Here is a 21,986-nt window from a genome sequence, read left to right on the forward strand (position 1 = left end):
ACTATATGTCATATACGCACGTTATGTCAACTTGTAAATGTACAGAATATTTTTACTATCTACTAATATTGTGTTAATATTACTTCATGCTGCATGTTAAAAATGTACTGTGTTTATCACCTTGGTCCAGGAGGAACATTCTTTCATTTAGCTTAATAAATGTGTACAGTTGAATGCCAATAAACTTTAACTTCTACTAGTCAAAATACAATACATTCTAAGAACTAACCATAGAACAACTAAAACTATTCAGATCATTTCAAGTTATTTACATGGAAAAGCTTTTTTTTATGCTTAACAAACAGTAAACATGGCTCTGATTTGTGCACTATAAGCTACAAAGTATTCCAATCTTCACACTATTTTAATCTCCATTTTTGTGAGCTCCTTCACATAGTAAAATAGTTCTGATGACAAACTTATTCTCTTAAAATTATTTTTTCTGTATCTGCTTTCACCCATCCTCTGTACAAAATAGATTTAAACTTGCAGTAGATAAAACTGTTTATGTTGTGATCCAGGATGCAGGGTTATTGTCCTGATGCTGGGTTTTGATCTAAAGTATCAACAATTCCTCCTCAAACCACAGATGCTGTGTTCAACCAGTTTCTCCAGTAAATTATTTATTGCTCCATACTAGGTCCTGTTTATCCAGCATTCCATTACATGCAAATTTACATCCTATTATTTTTTCTCTCCAAAGCATCAAGGTTAATAATAATAATAATAATAACCACTTTCAAATACTTCACCTTGAAATTTGAGAGGGAGAAGCTAAAGTCAGATATATCAGTATTACAGTGGAATAAAGGGAGTTACAGAGGCATGAAAGAGGAACTAGCCAATGTTAACTGGAAGGAGACACTAGCAGGGATGACAACAGAGCAGCAATGACTGGAGATTCTGGGAGCAATTCAGAAAATGCAGGATAGATACACCTCAAAGTAGTAGTATTCTAAAAGCAAGATGATGCAACCGTGAGTGACAAAGGAAGTCAAAGCCGACATACAATCCAAAGAGATGGCATGTAATAGAGCAAAAATTAGTGGGAAGTTAGAGGACTGGGAAGCTTTTAAAAACCAACAGAAGGCAAAAAAAAAGGTCATAAAGGATACCAATTAAAGAGGATACCAAAAGTTTCTTCCAATATAAAGTGTAAAAGAGAAGTGAGAGTATATAATCAGACAGCTGGAAAATGATGCTGGAAAGTAGTAATAGGGGACAACAAAGTTGCAGACAAACTGAATAAGCATTCTTCATCAGTCTTCATCGTGGAAGACACCAGCTGTACGCCAGAAGTTCAAGAGTGTCGGGGGCGAAAGTAAGAAGTTGCCACTGTAGGGAGAAGGTGCTTGGGAAACTGAAAGGTCTGAAGGTAGATAAATCAACCGGATCAGAAAGTCTACACCCCAGGGTTGTGAAAGGAGTGGCTGAAGAGATTATGAAGGCATTAGTAATGACCTTTTAAGAATTAATAGATTCTGACATGGTTCCAAAGGACTGGAAAATTGCAAATGTCACTCCAGACTTCAAGAAGGGAGCGTGGCAAAAGAAAGGAAATTTTCGGCCAGTTAGTCTGACCTCAATGGTTGGGAAGGTGGTGGAGTCTATTGCTAAGGATGAGGTCTCAGGATGCTTGGAGGCATATGATAAAATAGGTCAAAGTCAGTATGGTTTCCTTAAGGGAAAATCTTGTCTGACAAATCCCTTGGAATTCTTTGAACAAATAATAAGTAGGATAGACAAAGGAGAGTCAGTGGATGTTGTTTAAAGGGATTTTCATAAGGCCTTTCACAAGGTGCCACACATTAAGATGCTTAACAAGACAACAAGATAATATTTCAAGAAAGATACTAGCATGGATAGAAGATTGACTGATTAGCAAGAAGCAAAGAGCAGGAATACAGGGAGCCTTTTCTGGTTGGCTGCCACTGACTAGTGGTGTTCCGCAGGGGTTGGTTTTGAAACTGCTTCTTTTTAGGTTATATGTCATTGATTTGGATGATGAATTGATGGCTTTGTGGCCAAGTTTACAGATGCTGCAAATAGAGGTGGAGGGGCAGGTAGTGTTCTGGAAGCAGGGAGAAGAAAGGCCTTGACAGATTAGGAGAATGGAGAAAGAAGTGACAGATGGAATACAATGTTGGGAAGTGATTGGTCATGCACTTTGGTAGAAGAAATAAAAGCAGAAACTATTTTGTAAATGGAGAGAAATTTCAAAAATCAGAGTTGGTGACGAGAAGGGCAAATGCAATGTTAGCATTCATTTCAAGAGGAATGGAATGTAACAACAAGGATTTAATGCTGAAGCTTTATAAGGCACTGGAAAGGCCTCATTTGGAGTATTGTAAGAAGGTTAGGGCCCCTTATCTAAGAAAGGGAGTGCTGACATTGGAAAGGGTTCAAAGGAGGTTCACAAAAATGACTCCGGGATTTAAAGGCTTATAATATAACCATATAACAATTACAGCACGGAAATAGGCCATCTCGGCCCTTCTAGTCTGTGCTGAACGCTTACTTTCACCAATTCCCACCAACCTGCTCTCAGCCCATAGCCCTCCATTCCTTTCCTTTCCTGTCCATATACCTAACCAATTTTTTTTTTAAATGACAATATCGAACCTGCCTCTATCACTTCTACTGGAAGCTCGTTCCACACAGCCACCACTCTCTGAATAAAGAAGTTCCCCCTCGTGTTACCCTTAAACTTTTGCCCCTTAACTCTCAACTCATGTTCTCTTGTTTGAATCTCCCCTACTCTCAATGGAAAAAGCCTATCCACGTCAACTCTATCTATCCCTCTTGTAATTTTAAATACCTCTATCAAGTCCCTCCTCAACCTTCTATGCTCCAAAGAATAAAGACCTAACTTGTTCAACCTTTCTCTGGAACTTAGGTGCTGAAACCCAGGTAACATTCTAGTAAATGTCTTATGTACTCTCTCTATTTTGTTGACATCTTTCCTAACAATCATATGAGGATTGTTTGATGGCTCTGGGCCTTAACTCACTAGAATTCAGAAGAATGAGGGGTTGGGCAAGGGAATTTCATTGAAACCTATCAAATGTTGAAAGGCATCAAAAGAGTGGATATAGAAAGGATGTTTTCCATGGTGGGGGAGCACAGCTTCAGACCAGAGTTCCCAGCTTCAGAATAGATGGATATCTATTTAGAACAGACATGAGAAAATTACTTATCAAGATGGTAGCGAATCTGTGGAATTCATTGCCACAGACGGTGTGGAAGCCAAGTTATTGAAAACTAAGGAAAATTGTCAGGTTAACAAAAGCCAAAAATAAGACAATGCTAATTATTATAGCCACAGGTAGCTACATGTTACTTAAGGTTGTTATAGTGGGGGGGGGGGGTGGGAGGGGGGTGCTAATGGGGACAAGCTCCCACAACCTATTAAATGCTCCTAATGGTGTGTGCCTCGAATAGCCTCTGACAAGCAAGTCCAGCTCCTTGTCTTCACATGTGACTTAGCTAATAAACCCAGCAGAACCATTTCTACTGACAGGAGAAGGGGTAAAGGTGGGTTACTGGTGACTTAAAACCATTCGCTTCAGTTAGATGAGGTTCATCAGCTGTGGTTGGCAGCTCATCCAGGAGAAGGAATATTCTGATCTTGTGGCTATACCCACTCATGGGGAAGGCTACCAGAGTAAAATCCCAGGAAAAATCTGGAGCTGTAGTCCCTAAGGCAGTCCTATATTGAGTTCAATGTTGATTGGCAACTCCTCCAATGCTGCTAGTAGCAAACTGTATTGGTCTCTGCCATTCCTTTGGGTTCATCATATGTGTGGAGATGGGGAGCTTGCTACATGGGCACCAGCTTGCTCTCTATATTGTACTGCCCAGGCTTGCACATCTAGACAGCTAAGTCATAATATCCACAGTTAACTCAGACCAACGGAGGCCTCACACTCAGATTCGGAAATAGATACAAACTTTTGATTAGGCCACTTTTGCAGAAGAGACTGAAATGTCAGTCTAGGGACCAAGAGGACTATTACGAGCCTCACTGAGCATTCGATAAATGAAGACTAGGAGAAAGGAAAATCAAAATGCACAGTAAGGAATTTAAGAGCTCAGGAAACTAATACTTGCAAATTAGTGATCTTACTGCTCAAAGTGTACCACTGATATTATTTCTCCAAGTAAAAGTGCTTACATTGCCTAATACATTTAAACAAATAGAAACCATTTAAACATTACCTCTATCCTGGGTTTCTTTAATTCTGATGATATTTCTTCAGCTGCCCTTTTAACTGTTGATTCCCAAAACACAAGAAAAACATACAAAATATAAATTGTAGTGCTGGTATTTTAAAGAGCATTATTTCAATATTTTTTCTTAAGTTTATTAAGATACATCATAACTACCTTGTGTTGATCGCTGCAACCCGATTTCTAGAGGGGCACTTCTGTCTATGCTTGCAGATGTTGCTATGAAAATAAATCAATATCAAAAGCATGAAAAAATCTGCAACTGCAAATGCAAGTTAACAAATACATTTTTCGTAATAGTCAAGTTATTCACAAAAAACTTGGAAACCAATATAAATGTTGTTTTGCAGCAACATAACCTGAAAAATTTAATCACTCAATTGTGACAAGACAGTTAGACATAGAACCATGAAATGACATACAAACTAATTAAACTGTTCTGATATTAAGTTAAGAAGAGTGCACAAAATGTATATTTCTTTCAACCCTCTTTTAAATGTCAATAAAAGAAACCAATTCAGCATCTTTCATATACGTAATATCTTTTAGATCAGCTTTATTTTCATAACATTTAGATTTTAACCAAAGTATTTTCAATAATACAATGGTATAATAAGAACTTCAGATTGAGAACTAGATCTAGTCTTAAGATTTGAATCTAATAATATCAACGCAATATCCAACTATTTCCCAGCAACACAAACTCATCATTCAAAACTTCAAACAGGCAAAATTAAGGAACATTTTAGCAAATTAAAAATCATAGGAGTACAGATGAACAAAAGCAGCATTTTAGCTATCAATAGCAAAATGGTTTCCAGCTCCTTTAGCTGGAAACAAAGGAATGCAATGTTTTGTGCTTCATGGAGACCTGGCTGACTGAGGAGATATGGACCACGCCATCAAGCCCTCCAGTTCTTCTCCTTGTTCCGAGCAGACAGGTCGAGAAACCTCACTGAGAAGAGTAAAGGAGGAGGGGTATGCTTCATGGTCAACAATGCTTGGTACGACCCCTAGAATGTGCATGCTCTCAAATCCTTTTGCTTCCCAGCCCTGGAATACCCGGTGCTGCTGTGCAGACCCTACAGGAGGTCTAGGGAGTTCATGGCTGTTTATGATCACAGCAGTGTATATTCTGCCACAGGCTGAAACTGTCCTGGCTCTCAAGGAACTGTACAAGACCATCAACACATTGGAGACTGCACATCCAGAGGCCGCTTTCATCATTGCCGGTTACTTTAAGTTTTGTCAGTACATCCAGGTGAGCACTAGTAGAGATAACACACATGACCACTGTTACACTCCCTTCCGCAACACTTACAAAGCTCTTCTTCACCCAGCTTTTGGAAAATCAGATCACTCTTCGATACTGTTTTTGCCAACGTACAAGTAGAAGCTGAAACAAGAGGCGGCCATAGATAAAACCGTCCACTGTTGGTCCGACCAAATGGCCTCCATGCTGCAGGACTGCTTCAATGACGTCAACTGGAATGTCTTCCATGATGAGGATATCTCCAAGGTCACTGATGGAGTCACCTGCTTTGTCTGGAAGTGCATCGACAATGTTGTCCCCAAGAAGTCAGTCAGGGTCTTCCCGAACCAGAAACCCTGGATCAATAGTTCTCGTGAGAACAGCACTTACAGTGCGACATCGAGCTGACATCACTGGCGATCAACTAGAGCTCAAGTAAAACAGCTATGATCTGCGCAAAGCTATCAAGGTTGTGAAACAACACTATTGGGACAAGACTGAGTCAACATACACAACAAGTAGCACATGTGACTTGTGGCAAGGGCTGCATGCCATCGCAGACTTCAAAGCCAAACGTAGTGGTGCTGCCGACATCATGGCCTCTCTCCCAGATGAACTCAGTTGCCTTTATGCTTGGTTCAATGTCTCTAACTCTGAGCCTCCAAGGAAAACCACTGCTACAGCTTGCAACCTGGTCATCTCTGAGGCTGAGGTACACAGATGTTTCCAACGAGTGGACAGTCTCAAGGCTGCAGAAACAGCGGCATCCCAGGGTGAGTACTCAGGATGTGCGCAGCCCAATTGGCAGGTGTGTTTACTGACATTTTTAATCTCTCCCTCTCCCAGTGTAGAGTGCCCTCCTGCTTCAAATTATCCACCGTTATCCCTGTACCAAAAAGACCAAGGTAACATGATTGAACAACTGGCATCCTGTCGCACTAACCTCAATAATAAGCAAATGCTTTTTGTAAGGCTGGTCAAGCATTATATCTGCAGCTTGCTATCACTCAAACTGGACCCCCTACAATTCTCCTACTGACACAACCTATCAACAGATGACACAATAGCCACTGCTCTACATACCATCCTTACACATCTGGAGAAGGATGCTTACGTGAGAATGCTGTTCTTGGACTACAGTTCAGCATTCAACACCACAGATCCATCCAGGCTCGACAAGAAGCTCAGAGACCTCAGCTTTGACCCAGCCTTGTGCAGCTGGATCCTGGACTTCCTGTCAGATCGGCAGCAGGTTGTAAGAGTGGGCTCCCTCACCTCCACCCCTCTGACTCTCAATACAGAAGCCCCTCAGGGTTGCCTACTAAGTCCCCTTCTTTTACTCCCTGTATACCCATGACTGTGTCGCCACCCACAGCTCTAATCTGCTAATTAAACTTGCTGACAACACTACGTTGATTGGCCTAATCTCAAACAATAATGAGGCGGCCTACAGGAAAGAAGTAATCTCTTTGACAAAGTGTTGTCAAGAAAACAACCTCTCCCTCAATGTCTCAAAAACAAAGAAACTGGTTGTAGATTACAGGAGGAATGGAGACGGCCTAACTCCTATTGACATCAATGGATCTGGAGCTGAGAGGATAAAAGCTTTAAGTTCCTCAGCATCCATATCACCGAGGACCTCATGTGGTCTGTACACCCCAGCTGTGTGGTGAAAAAGGCACAACAGCACCTCTTTCACCTCAGACAGTTGAGGAAGTTTGGTATGGGCCTCCAAATCCCAAGAACTTTCAATAAGGACACAATGAGAGTATCCTGACTGGTTGCATCACTGCCTGGTATGGGAACTGTACCTCCCTTAATCGCAGGACTCTGCAGAGAGTGGTGCGGACAGCCCAGCACATCTGTAGTTGTGACTTTACCATGATTCAGGACATTGACAAGGACAGGTGTATAAAAAGGGCCCTTGGGATCATTGGGGACCCAAGTCACCCCAACCACAATCTACTCCAGCTGCTACCATCTGGGAAACGGTACTGCAGCATAAAAGCCAGGACCAACGAGCTCTAGGACAGCTTCTTCCACCAGGCCATCAGACTGATTAACTCACGCTGATTTGAGTGTACTCTATATTACATTGACTGCTCTATTTGTTACAAATTATCATATACAGGTCCACAATCCCTTAACTGAAATCCTCGGGGCAGTTGCACTTCGGAATTCAGAATCCTTCCTAATTGGTTCCAGGACCCCCCGTGGATACAAAAAAACACGCATGCTCAAGTCCCTTATTTAACCTGTCTCAGTGCAGGTGGACTTTAGGACCCTGCGGAGCGCCAGACCGCCGCACATCCTCCCGTATACCTTAAATCATCTCTAGATTACTTATAGTACCTAATACAATGTAAATGCTATGTAAATAGTTGCTATACTATATTGTTTAAGTAATAATGATAAGAAAAAAATTTCCAACAAAAACATTCCATAAAACATAAAAATATACAACTTCAAATGAACCGAATCAAACACACGGTAAATGACTTATGGGAATAAATGTAGAACATCACTGTCACTATAAAACTTCAGTAACTTGTCTTTCTGTTTCTTTAAATCATATACAGTGGTAGTTCCAACACCATATTCTTCAGTAAGACACCGCACAGACACACCACGATCAAGCTTCTGCAGTGACTCCATTTTCTGCATTATTGATAATGATAGATGCTTTCTTCTCTTTTTCTCATTGCTACCCATAGGGGTATCTGCAGCTCTTTTTGACATTTTCATAGTGAGATTAAACACAAAGTCAACAGTGAACACAAGATATCAGCGAACAGCAAATGTATGCGTAACCAGTACAAGCACTGAACCACAACTGACGTCTGGTGGCCTCTGCTAGTGCTGCCACATCACACCTGAGTGGCGTCAGCTGTTGGCGAGAAAAACTTCAGTTTTTGGAGCTTTTTGGATAAGGGATTACTATGACTGCACATCGCAGTTAGACAGAGACATAACGTAAAGATTTTTACTCATGTATGTGAATGATGTAAGAAATAAAGAAAATTCAATATCCGATTACAGATCACATGGTCTACTTAGGGAGCTAAAGGCAGAACAGTTCACTATTGATTAAGTTACCAAGGATCCAGTTAACGCAAAAACACATCAAAGCTGTTGATCTTTGATAAGCAGTTCTCCATAAATTGTCATCAAACTTCGAGAACTAAAAATATTAGTTAAAAATATTTGCTAAAGGAAGGGGAAGTCATCAAAACACCAAAGTCATCAGAGAAATAAGAAATTTGATTCTAAACACAGTAGTACTGCAACTAATCCAGATGAGTGCACACATAAGGAATAAAGTTCTGCAAAGAAATCCATTGAATAATCCCAGGGCAGATGTAGCAAAAGATCAAAATATTACAGAAGGTACCTGCCATAGGGGAAGGCGTGCCAGAAATTCTTGCATTACCATATTCAAAAAAATTTGACTCCCAGACAGACTGCAGTGAATAAGCATTGCTTTGGGATCTTCAGGAATCCTCGAGATGCCTAAGTCACCGAAGGCCATGAACTAACTGGTGGTAAACATGGACTTGTACAGATAAGCAACTAATAGTCAGCAGAGACATGGTGAGTCAAAGGAGCTGTTTCTGCTTTGTAATTTTTAGCTGTGAATTCACTTAAATCATCAGTGCTAGTGAAATAAATGAAGACTAATAAAATGACTTAAGCTTCTCAAAATTAATACATACTTACATGTTTCACCATTTAAGTAGCTAAGTAAATCCTTCCTGTCTGGTCTTCGCACCACAGGAATATTTTCAGTCTAAAAATTGGAAACAGAAGCCCATATTTAAAATAAACATTAAATCTTACTACTTTAATAACAATTACTCTAATGGTAACTTCACTCCACACATAATTAAAAATACTTTCTCCTATTATTTTGATTATTTTCAAAATAAATTTCGTTCTCCCCTCCCTCCTTTTGGCTTCTTTACAAGCACTTCATTCTCTAAGTATGGATTTGTAGCGATGTGCTACACACAGCGCTGAAATAACAACACGCCGTCGGTAAGTCGTTTCGAGACTAGTTTATTCAAACTTCGCAGCGCAGGCATTTAACCCCTAGCGCCCGCCCTCTCCGGGCGGAAATGGCATCAGAGGTGCATTACCAAAGTCTCCCCCCGCGCGCTGGCTATTTGTGAGCCGGTTCGCCTGCGCAGAAAGTGGGTCGCCACATAAACCCCCCTAGAACCGGCGATACACCCCCCAATGTCCACCGTCTGGATCAGCCTTTGTTTCGGAGGTCTGCCTCTGCGCCGCGGTGCCTGAACCTCGACCGGCTGTGCCAAGTCCACATGGGCTGGTTTGAGTCGGTCCACCGTGAAAACCTCCTCCCTCCCCCCCAATGTCCAGAACGTATGTGGACCCGTTCTTGTTGATCACCCTGAACAGCCCCTCGTACGGCCGCTGTAGCGGTGCCTGGCATCCGCCCCTTCGTACAAACACAAACTTACAGTTCTGCAGGTCTTTGGGTACATGGGTCGGGGTCCGTCCGTGCTGTGAAGTTGGTATGGGGGCCAGGTTGCTGAGCCTTTCGCGTAGCCTGTCCAGGACTACTGCAGGTTCTTCCTCTTGCCCCCTTGGGGCTGGTATGAACTCTCCTGGGATGGCCAGCGGCGCGCCGTACACCAACTCGGCCGACGAGGCGTGCAGATCCTCTTCGGGCGCTGTACGAATTCAAAGCAGGACCCAGGGAAGCTCGTCCACTCAGTTAGGTCCTCTCAGGCGGGCCATGAGAGCCGACTTCAAGTGACGGTGGAAGCGTTCCACCAGTCCGTTCGACTGTGGGTGGTAGGCAGTTGTGTGGTGTAGCTGCGTTCCCAACAGGCTGGCCACAGCCGACCACAGGCTGGAGGTAAACTGGGCGCCTCTGTTGGACGTAATGTGGGCCAGTACCCCGAAGCGTGCTACCCAGGTAGCGATCAGTGCTCGGGCGCAGGAATCGGCAGATGTGTTGGTGAGCAGGACCGCCTCTGGCGACCTCATGAACCGGTCTACCATAGTTAGGAGGTACCGCGCTCCTCGGGACACTGGTATGGGGCCCACGATATCCACATGAATGTGGTCGAACCTCCGGCGAGTGGGTTCGAACTGCTGCGACGGGGCTTTGGTGTACCGCTGCACCTTGGCTGTTTGGCACTGCGCGCACGTTCTGGCCCATTCACTGACCTGCTTGCGAAGTCCGTGCCACGCGAACCTGCTGGAGACCAGCCGGACGGTTGTCCTGATAGATGGGTACGCCAAACCGTGTATGGAGTCCAAAACTCGCCGCCTCCAGGCTGCTGGGATGATGGGGCGAGGTTGGCCGGTAGCCATGTCGCACAGGAGGGTCCTATCACCTGGGCCTACCAGAAAGTCCTGCAGCTGCAAACCCGAGATTGCGGTCCTGTAGCTGGGCATCTCGTCATCTGCCTGCTGCGTCTCCACCAGTGCTGCATAGTCCACCCCCAGGGACAGGGCCTGGACAGAGGGATCGGACACCTTCATGAACTCGAAGGTCAACGGTTTGTGGTCCGTGAATGCGGTGAACGGCCTGCCTTCTAAGAAGTACCTGAAATGCCGGATTGCCAGATACAGTGCCAACAGCTCCCGGTCGAAAGCACTGTACTTGAGTTCGGGTGGTCGTAGGTGCTTGCTGAAGAACGCCAGGGGTTGCCAGCGCCCCTCGATGAGCTGCTCCAGCACCCCACCGACTGCTGTGTCGGATGCGTCCACCGTGAGGGCGGTCGGAATGTCCGTTCTGGGGTGCACCAGCATCGCGGCATCTGCCAAGGCTTCCTTGGCTTTAACGAAAGCGGCCGCGGCCTCCTCGTCCTAAGTAATGTCCTTGCCTTTACCTGACATCGGGGTGTACAAAGGGCGCATGATACGGGCTGCTGAGGGGAGGAAACGGTGGTAGAAGTTCACCATACCAACGAACTCCTGCAGGCCTTTGACCGTGTTGGGCCGGGCAAAGTGGCGGATCGCATCTACCTTGGCAGGCAGAGGTGTTGCCTCTTTGGTAATCTTTGGTAATCCTGTGGCCCAGGAAGTTGATGGTATCGAGACCGAACTGGCATTTAGCCGGGTTGATTGTGAGGCCGAAATCACTCAGGCGGGAGTAGAGCTGGCGGAGGTGGGACAGATGCTCCTGACGACAACTGCTGGCTATAAGGATGTCATCCAAATAGATGAACGCAAAGTCCAGGTCACGTCCTACCGCATCCATTAGCCGCTGGAACGTCTGTGCGGCATTCTTCAGGCTGAACGGCATTCGGAGGAACTCAAACAGGGTGATGAGTGCTGTTTTGGGGATGTCTTCAGGGTGCACCGGGATTTGATGGTATCCCCGGACGAGGTCTACTTTGGAAAAGATTCTTGCCCCATGCAGGTTTGCTGCAAAGTCCTGTATGTGCGGCACAGGGTAGCGGTCTGGAGTGGTAGCCTCGTTCACTCTGCGGTAGTCGCCGCATGGTCTCCAACCCCCGGCTGCTTTGGGCACCATGTGCAGCCCATGGGCTGTCGGACCTCTGCACGATCCCCAATTCCTCCATCTTCTTGAACTCCTCCTTCTCCAGGCGGAGCTTTTCCGGGGGGGGAGCCTTCGTGCGCGGGCATGGAGGGGTGGTCCCTGGGTCGGGATGTGGTGCTGTACCCCGTGTCTGGACATGGCTGCCGTGAACTGCGGTGCCAGAATTGATGGAAATTCCGCCAGGATTCTGGTGAATTAGTTGTCCGACAGCGTGATGGAGTCCAGGTGTGGGGCCGGCAACTTGGCTTCACCCAGGGAGAACGTCTGGAAAGTCTCGGTTTGTACCAGTCTTTTCCCTTGCAAGTTGACCAGCAGGCTGTGAGCTCGCAAGAAGTCCGCCCCCAGGAGTGGTTGGGTCACCGCGGCCAGTGTGAAGTCCCACGTGAACCGGCTGACGCCAAACTGCAGCTGCACTGTGCGGGTGCCGTAGGTCCATATCGTGCTGCCGTTTGCAGGTGGGTCCTGGCTTCCTGTTGCGGATGTCGTACCCCGTCAGGGGCAAGACGCTGATCTCCGCTCTGGTGTCGACCAAGAAGCGGCGTCCAGACTGTTTGTCCCAGACATACAAGAGGCTGTCCTGGTGGCCAGCCGCCATAGTCATTAGCGGCAGCTGGCCCTTGCCCTTGCAGGGAGGGCGACAACGGCGGGCTTTTGTGCCCCACCGCTGGTGGTAGAAACACCACTGTTCACTGGCCTCCTCACTTCTGCCTCTGTGTTGTGTGCGCCCCTCTGCCGGGCCTGGTCTGGTCCGCTGTTGGACGTGTGGCCTGGTAATCTGACCGACGGACGCCACCTTCCGGGGGTCGCTGAAATCTGCATCGACCAGCAGCAGATGTATGTCCTCGGGCAGTCACTCTAGGAACGCTTGCTCGAACATGAGGCAGGGCTTGTATCCGTCAGCAAGGGACAGCATCTCATTCATCAATGCTGACGGCAGTCTGTCTCCCAAACCGTCCAGGTGAAGCAGGCGGGCACCTCGCTCACGCCGTGAGAGGCCAAAGGTCTCAATGAGCAGCATTTTGAATGCTTCATATTTGCCTTCTTCCGGGGGCGACTGTATGAAATCCGCAACCTGGGCAGCCGTCTCCTGGTCAAGGGCACTCACCACGTGGTAGTAACGCGTGGAATCAGAGGATATCTGCCGAATCTGGAACTGGGCTTCTGCTTGGCTAAACCACACGCGTGTGGTCACAGCGTCCAGAAAGTCGGCAGTTTTAGCGAAACTGAGTGAACAGATGAAGAGTCGGTCATCTTTGGTCCAAATCCCGTTTGGACCGTCGGGGTCACCAATGTAGCGATATGCTACACACCACGCTGAAATAACGACACGCAGTCGGTAAGTCGTTTCGAGACTAGTTTATTCAAACTTTGTGGCGCTGGCATTTAATCCCTAGTGCCCGCCCTCTCCGGGCAGAAATGACATCAGAGGTGCATTACCAAAGTCTCCCCCCGCGGGCTGGCTATTTGTGAGCCGGTTCACTTGTGCAGAAAGTGGGTCGCCACAGATTAAAAAAAAACTGACTCAAATACAAAGGAATTGGAGGATCTTCCAACAACTCTTATTTCCTTTCTCTCAGTAATAAGGGAAATTATTACACTATGTTGCACGTGTAACTAAAAGCTAATGTATACAACTTCCAGATAAATTAATAATTAAGGAGTGGAGCTTACAGTTAACACAAGCTAGGAAGTCCAGTTTATATCTTTGGGCCTTAACAGAAACTGAGGAAATAGCTGAACTCATAATCTTCCAAATCTGCTAATCCAGAAATTGTGCATTCGAAGTGGATGCAATTCCATACTCAAGAAAGCTAACACAGAAAGTTCAAAATCCTTACAGATTTGCCATTTCATCGTCCATTTTAATTAATGAAATCGACAACTAAAGAGAAAATAATATCAGAGAGTCAAGTTGAACCTTGCAATGGGTAAATCACATCTATAAAAAAACAACTGAAGTTTTAAATTTGTAATTGAAGTATGAAGGACGTGCACAGATTTAACTTGCATGGACATTCAACAAATTTGAGAAGCCCAAAGCCACACCCACTTAAAAACTCTATGCCCTGTTGACATACCCCATAGCATCTTCCAAGATACCCGACTCAGCTAATATGCTGCTGATAATTTCATCCGTACTTATTTACCGACAATCTGTAGAAACTAACTGCCTGTGTGAACGATCTTGCTTTAGCTCAGATTAAGGTCACTTGTAAGTGATACATGGGAAACTATAGAATGTGAATTATCGAGAAAATCTGCAGATGCTGGAAATTCAAGCAACACACACAAAATGCTGGTGGAACGCAGCAGGCCAGGCAGCATCTATAGGGAGAAGCACTGTCGACGTTTTGGGCCAAGACCCTTCGTCAGGACTAACTGAAAGAAAAGATAGTAAGAGATTTGGAAGATTTCTAGATGTGTCAGTGTGCATTATATCTTTTTTTACAAATACCTGCCTTCAGTGCATTTTAAAGTGAAGACAAGTACCCCCCATTGCCACCAAAGTGTTACATTGAATATTTTTGACACATACCTGAAAAATACTGAAAAACACGAGCACAACTAATATTTCTGGGATGGGGGTAGGGGAAAGGGTCAAAACGATGTACTTTGCATTTTATTTCAATTTAGTTAACAAGGACATCATTTACTGACTACATTCATTAATCTTCATCCCTTTCCTGATGGTGGAGCCCATACAGTAGAACTATTGCCACAAGCTGCTCGATAAGGAGTCAGGGCTGAAACTAACTTGGAGAGGAACTTGTCATTGGGAAGATTCCCACATTGCCTTTATTCTTCAGCAAGGCCATATATTCTGAAAATGGTTTGGTCAGCTGAGACACTCTTGGAGTTGATTCATCTTGCAGCCATTGCATAACACAAAGTTGTTCAATGTTTAATATTAAATCAGATACTTCTATTCCGAACCTTTTTGACGGCTACTGGAAATGCATTCTTCTAGACAAGTGGAGTAAATAAGAGTGTACAACACTCCTGTATCAAAAGATGGGTAGCCAAGCGTGGGACCACAGTGGGCTGGGGAATTAATACACAACAAATGCTGGGAAGTAGAAAAGAATTGACTGTCATTCAGAGAAGCTTAACATAATCACACCAAGTTAAGACAAATTAATAGATAGTTAGATTCTTTATTGATCCCAAGGAAATTACAGTGTCACAGTAGCATTGCAAGTGCACAAATATACAAATATTAGATGAGAAGTAAGAAAGAATAGAATTACTGTAATATTATACAGTGATGGGTGTATATTCACAGCATCCAGTTAAGAAGCGATAGTGGTATCGCATAGCATTGCACAAGGCGTCCTCAACAAGAGGGTGTGGTAAACAGAGATTAATAACAGTTTAACAGGAGGGGGGAGTCATCACTTCTCCACCAATAGGTTGGCTCATTAGTGAGCCTATTGGCTGAGGATAAAAATGACCTCATACAGCACTCTTTGGAGCAAAGCAGTTGTCTTAGTTCTTTGCTGAAAGTGCTCCTCTGTTCAGCCAAGGTAGCATACAGAGGGTGAGAAGCATGGTCCACAAAGCTGACGAAATTTTCTGGAGGGTCCTTTGTTCTACCACAGCCTCCAGTATGTCCAGTTTGACTCCTATAACAGAGCCAGCCTTTCTAATAAGTTTATTGATCCTGTTGGCAGCACCCTTGTTGATGCCATTGCCCCAGCACACCACTGCACAGAAAATTGTACTGGTGACAACAGACTGGTAGAACACATGAAGAAGAAGCCTGCATACTCCAAAGGACCCCAGTCTCCTCAGGAAGAAGGGGTGACTCTGGCTTTTCTTTTAAATAACTTCTGTGTTGGAGCTCCACTTGAGTCTGTCATCCAAGTGCACCCCCAGGTGCATGCAGGTTCTCACCATATCCATGTCCTCACCATCATAGTAAGAGAGAGCAGTGCAGACTTGGTCTTCCTGAAGTCCATCACCATCTCCTTTGCCTTACTAATGTTGAGCTGCAGATGATTCAGCTAGCACCATTCATCTAAGACTTCAACCAGGCCCCCCTGTATTCATCCCCCTGTCCTCCCTTTATACACCCAACTATTGCTGAGTCATCAGAGAATTTCTGCAGATGACATGGCTCAGTGTTGTATCGAAAGTCCAAGGTGTGCAGGGTAAACAGGAATGGGGCCAATATCGGTGGGGCCCCAGCGCTGCTTATAGCCACGTCTGACACACAGCTCTGAAACCACACAAACTGTGGTCTGCCATGATTAATGATAGGAAATTCACATTTGACAAATTTGTCAAATTTTTTTGAGTTTTTGTCTAAGTTTTTCGAGGATGCAACAAGTAGTGTAGCTGCAGATGCAAGGATTTTTGGGCTTGCACAAGGCATTGAACAAGGTGCTATATAAATGGCTGTTGCCTATTGCTCACATTACTGGAAGGAATATGTTAACATGGATTGAAGACTGGTTATCACATAAAAGATAGAACAGGAATAAAGGGATCTTTAAAGGAGATATTGGGCTGGCCAGTGGTGTTATGGCATCAGTACTGGACTTTGAGGCAGATGGTCCTGAGTTCGAATCCGGCCGGGTCCCTACCCAGGCAGCAGCAGTATCCGCGCGGAAGAAAGGTCTGGCAATCTACTTCCGTATCTTGCAACATAAACCCAGTGGACATCTACACTATCCATAGGGCCGCCATGCGTCGATGACGACTCAACAGCAGTCAACAACAACAGAGGAGATATTAGAATCGGAGGCAGTTGAGAAAAGATTAACCATGCTAGCCCGAGATGAGAGTGTGGTACTACCACAAACAACTGCTGATTCTGCACTCTTGGGAGTTAAGAATGAGAGGTGATTCTATTGAAACATTTAAGATTCTAAGGAACATGGAAAGGTAAATATTGAGGTGTTTCCACTAGTGGGACAATCTCAAATGAGGAGACGTGTACCAAGAATGGGGAGTGGTCATTTAAAACTCTGGTGTGTAGGAATTTCTTCTTGCAGAGGGTTATGAATACAGGTGGCCCACATTTTTTGAACGTTCGCTTTACGACACCTCGCTGTTACGAAAGACCTACATTAGTTACCTGTTTTCGCTAACAGAAGGTGTTTTCACTGTTACGAAAAAAGGCAGCGCATGCCCCGAGCAGCCAAACTCCTCTCCCGGAACTGCACTCTGGCCGCCATAGCTTAAACACATGTCGATTTATTTTGTGCATCCGCTAGCAAGATGAGTTCTAAGGTATCGGAAAAGCCTAAAAGAGCTTGTAAGGGTGCTACACTTTGTGTAAAACTAGACATAATTAAGCGCTTCGATCATGGTGAACAAAGTAAGGACATTGTCCACACGTTGAACTTGGTTGCGTCCACCATTCGCACTACAGTATTTATACGCAGAGAGTAAGAATCTTGAAAGCTGCCAATGTTACTTTTGGTTCTGCTCATAGCAAATTGGTCCCTTTTAGTCGGCATCCAATAATGGATAAAATGGAAAGTCTATTGCTTGAGTGGATTGATGGGTGTACAAAGCATGGTGTTCCGTTATCTTATACTTAAGGAGAAATCATGTCAGTCTTTTAAGTAAGCTGGAACAGAAAGCACTGGACGATGGTGATGAAAGTGTTGCGGAAGTAGAATTTAAAGGTAGACATGGGTGGTTTGATCGGTTTCTGAGGCGAGAACAGCTTCATAGCTTAAAGTTTACTGGAGAGAGTGCTTCGGCTGAGACCGAAGCTGCCGAAAAGTTCTCAGCAGAACTGAAGAAAATAATTACAGAAGGTGGTTATTCGTATAAGCAAGTGTTTAAACTGTGACGAAACTGCAATTTATTGGGAAAAAACTGCCGAGCACCAGAGGCTCCAGCTGCTCGCAGAAAGGGTCTATACCAAGTCTCAGTGTGGGTTCAGAGCTGAGCAGTCCACCATTGACATGGTCTTCTCCCTCAGGCAAATGCAAGAAAAGTGCAGAACAGCAGAAACCACTCTATATCACCTCCACTGATCTTATTAAGGCGTTCGACCTTGTGAGCAGAAAAGGCCTCTTTGAGATCCTCGCCAAGACTGGCTGCCCCCACCCCCACCCCCCATCCTACTCAGTATCATCAGGTCATTCCATGACAACATGAAGGGGACCACAGTGTTCGACAGCTCCATATCAGAGTCCTTTAACATCCTCAGCGGAGTAAAACAGGGGTGTGTCCTTGTTCCGACACTGTTCGGGATTTTCTTAGCAGTCCTGTTCATCCCCCTTTGGGGAGGCGACTATGGCATTTATCTCCGCTCAAGATCAGACGGAAACCTCTTCAGACTGTCAAGACAGAGTGGGGACCAAAGTGCAGATAAGGCTCCTCAGTGACTTGCTGTTTGCCGATGACGCAGCTGTTGCAACTCACTCACAGGAGGTACAAGATCTGATGACCCACTTTGCAGAAGCCTGCAGAGAGTTCAGCCTGAAGAAAACACAGATGATAGGGCAAGACGTTGACGACAAGCCATCCATTAACATTGTTGACTATGAGCTGAAAGTCATCCATGAATTCACATAACTGGGCTCCATAATCTCAGATAACCAGAGGAAAAGCGAGATCAACAAGCACATCAGAAAAGCAGCCACAATCTTCTCAAGGTTGACTAAGAAGGTCTGGGCCAACAACAGACTCACCATGAACACCAAAGTCCAGGTGTACACAGCCTGTGTGCTGAGAACTTTGCTCTATTCCAGCGAAACTTGCACCCTGCGCACAAGAGCAGCGACTCAACACTTTCCATATCTGCTGCCTCAGACGCATACTTGGTATCATCTGGGAAGGCAAGGTTACCAACAGCACAATGCTTGAGAGAGCAGGCACCACCTCCATGTTCACCTTCATCAAACAGGGGTGTATGCACTGGCTAGGCCACATCTTGCACATGGCAGCTAGGCACATACCAAAGGACCTTATCTTTGGGGAGTTGGGAATCTGGAAAGAGGCCGACAGGAAGACTCCAGCTGCACTACAAGGAGACCTACAAACGCAACCTCAAGGCCCTTGGTACTGTATTAGCACCAACACATGGCAGTCACTTGTCTCAGATAGGTGTGCCTGGAAGCAGGAGGTGAAAAAGGGGCTCTTGAAGTACGTCCATGCTGGTGCAGCAAGCAGAGGAAAAGAGAAACGCGGAAAGCTCCATGCCCAAGCTACTCAAGACATCACAGCTACCTCAGTGTTCTGCTCTACACAGTGTGGCAAGGACTGTCACTCCCACATTGGACTCCACAGTCACAGCAGACGCTGCTTAACCCAGTCCACCAGAGGTGCAAACCCATGATCCCCTGGGATCAACAGCTACCAATACAATTGAAAGAGATACGATTTTTTTTAAAGATTAAGAAATTGAGGGTTATGGGGAACTGATGCAAAAGTGTTAAGAGTCTGCAGCAGATCAGCCGTGATTATATTGAATAGATGGGTAGGTTTGAGAGGCCAGGTGGCCACATGAAGCAACCATTTTCTTGTGATCCTGACATGCCCTGTAGATGGCAGCAAGTATGTGGGTAATCAGGAAGAAACTCACACGCTAAGAGATTCACAGGCCAAATCTACTCTTACAGCCACAGCATCTGTGTGACTAGTCTTATTAAATTTCAGAATATTGATGGTGAAGGAGTTACCAGTGGTGATGCCATTGAATGCTTTTGGAATGTATTTATAGTTCCTCTTATTTTACAATCATAATTTTTATGTATTACTTATCACTTATCAGCACAAGTTCACTCCTTGCTCAATGTGAGCATTGACCATATCACTACCCGAGGAATTATAAATGAATCTGAATACTATGGGATTAACAGCACACATTCCCAGTAACAATGAAGAAAATATCATTGATGAAGCTACTGCAAATGTTTGAGGTTCCTTTCCTTGGAGACCACCTTGGATTACCTCAAGTAATATTTCCTTGGAGACCAAATTGTTAACAACATAAATATTAGGAAGGTTCCTAGTTCAACATCTAATTTGGACTGAGTTAGAAGTAGTAGAACAGAACTGGATTCAATATAATATGGTTTAAATAGAGAAATAACTAGGCTTTCCATCCCTGTTAAGGATAAAGATCTATGAACAAATATAATAACTTCCACCATAATTGTTTTTCTCTTTAAATGTTCCTTTTCACTGTCTCTCTTCTCCAAACCCAAAGAAAAATGTCAAAAGAGATTCCAAGGAGCCAACATTTCCACAATTCAGATTAACTGATTAGCAAAAATATAGAAAACTAGTGAATTTTCACGACTTCGTAATTTAAACAACCTACAAACCAATATTCACAAACTAAGCAACACACACAAAATGCTGGAGGAACTCAGTAGGCCAGGCAGCATCTATGGAAAAAAGCACCGACCTTGCAGACCAAGACCTTTTGGCAGGTCTTTGTACTCCCCCCCCCCCCCCCCCCCCCATCGATGCTGCCTGGCCTGCTAAGTTCCTCCAGCATTTAATGTGCATTGCTTGGATTTCGAGCATCTGCAGATTCTCTCGTTTATGATTTGTTCACAAACTAAGTAAAGCTGATTTTACAACATCACTAATCCCAGAATAAACCTGACACCAAATTAGTGCAAAATTAACTTTGGCTTCCTTTTACTATCATACCTCTTCTCATATCATTGTCTCATTCTACCTCATCGCATATCAATCCTTTTATACATTTTCATTCAAAACTCCTGCAACACAGTAAAGTTTTTGTATTGGACACAATTCTTTATTGATTGGTTTAGATTTCACGCCTGACACAAAATGCTGCATGACAAAATAGCTTACTTTTCTCAAATAATGCAGATGCAAAGCAGGTTCTATTTGCTCCATCATACAAATGTAAGTAAAACTTTGGAATACAGTTGAATTAATTTATTTTTAGCAGCATACAACCATTAGCTTTTCAGTACTTCCTTTGTCAACAGACCACCTTGATAATGTCTTGCTATGAATCTACCATGGCATTAAAATTAGCATTTTCATTCAGAAGTTTTAAACAAACAACAAATAAGGAATACTTACTGCAGCACGCCGCACATAGACAGGATGAGAGAGATGAACATTGTTAAGCAGGAATAATATGGAATCCAATGTATAATACTCCCTTGGCTGACCTTCCTTCCCTGTCCTACATGAAAAGCAAAATTGAAATCAGTGAAAATTATAACCACAGAATAAAAATTACATGCATCATAGGTAGTGCAGTAAGCTGTGGGTGTAAAATAAATTCATCAAACGCAGTAAGAACTGTGAAGGACAAAGTACAGTATGCAAAATTTCACAAGGAGATGTACTATTTTGCTTCTGCACAGAACAAACTGCAATTTCTGGTATTTTCCCACCAAGTATTACTTTGCTCACAAATGACTTCACTTTTGGAGGATTCCTCAGAGTTTAATAGGCCAGCACAAATTTATATTTCATTCTAGAAATTTCACTTAACAACCTGTGCCAAATAACATTTCCACCATTACTTGAAAAAAAGACAATTAACTTACTAACAATGACTACTAAGTTTGCAGATGATATGAAGACTGATCGTGTTGTGAATAGAATTTAAGGTTGTAGGGTACAAAGAGATATTGATAAGATGCAGACCCAGGCTGAGAAATGGCAATCCAGAAAAGTGTGAAGTGATTCAATTTGGAAGGTTACACATGAAGGCAGTATTCGGGATAAATGTCAGGATTCTTAACAGTGTGGAGGACAGGAATCTTGGGGTTCACATCAATAGTTCCCTCTAAGTTACAGTGCAAGTTGATAGGGTGGTTAAGAAAGGAGTATCACACACAAAATGCTGGTGGAACGCAGCAGGCCAGGCAGCGTCTATAGGGAGAAGCGCTGTCGACATTTCAGGCCAAGACCCTTTGTCAGGACATGTCAGGAAGGGTCTCAGCCCGAAATGTCAACAGCGCTTCTCCCTATAGATGCTGCCTGGCCTGCTGTGTTCCACCAGCA

At 44.3% G+C, this 21,986-nt stretch overlaps 1 protein-coding gene across 1 annotated transcript in view; it reads right to left on the reverse strand.

Moving 5' to 3' along the window:
* cdc73 (cell division cycle 73, Paf1/RNA polymerase II complex component, homolog (S. cerevisiae)) overlaps positions 1 to 21,986 on the reverse strand; it is a 315,070-nt gene that overhangs the window by 265,131 nt on the left and 27,953 nt on the right. Inside the window, exons 2-5 of the mRNA XM_073063512.1 lie at positions 21,051 to 21,156; positions 9,200 to 9,269; positions 4,387 to 4,449; positions 4,219 to 4,271 (exon numbers count right to left, since the gene is read on the reverse strand). Coding sequence (XP_072919613.1) covers positions 4,219 to 4,271; positions 4,387 to 4,449; positions 9,200 to 9,269; positions 21,051 to 21,156 — 292 coding nt within the window. The remainder of the gene's footprint in view (positions 1 to 4,218; positions 4,272 to 4,386; positions 4,450 to 9,199; positions 9,270 to 21,050; positions 21,157 to 21,986) is intronic.

This window comes from Hemitrygon akajei, chromosome 12 (assembly GCF_048418815.1).
Source record: "Hemitrygon akajei chromosome 12, sHemAka1.3, whole genome shotgun sequence".
In the NCBI taxonomy this organism is placed as follows: Eukaryota; Metazoa; Chordata; class Chondrichthyes; order Myliobatiformes; family Dasyatidae; genus Hemitrygon; species Hemitrygon akajei.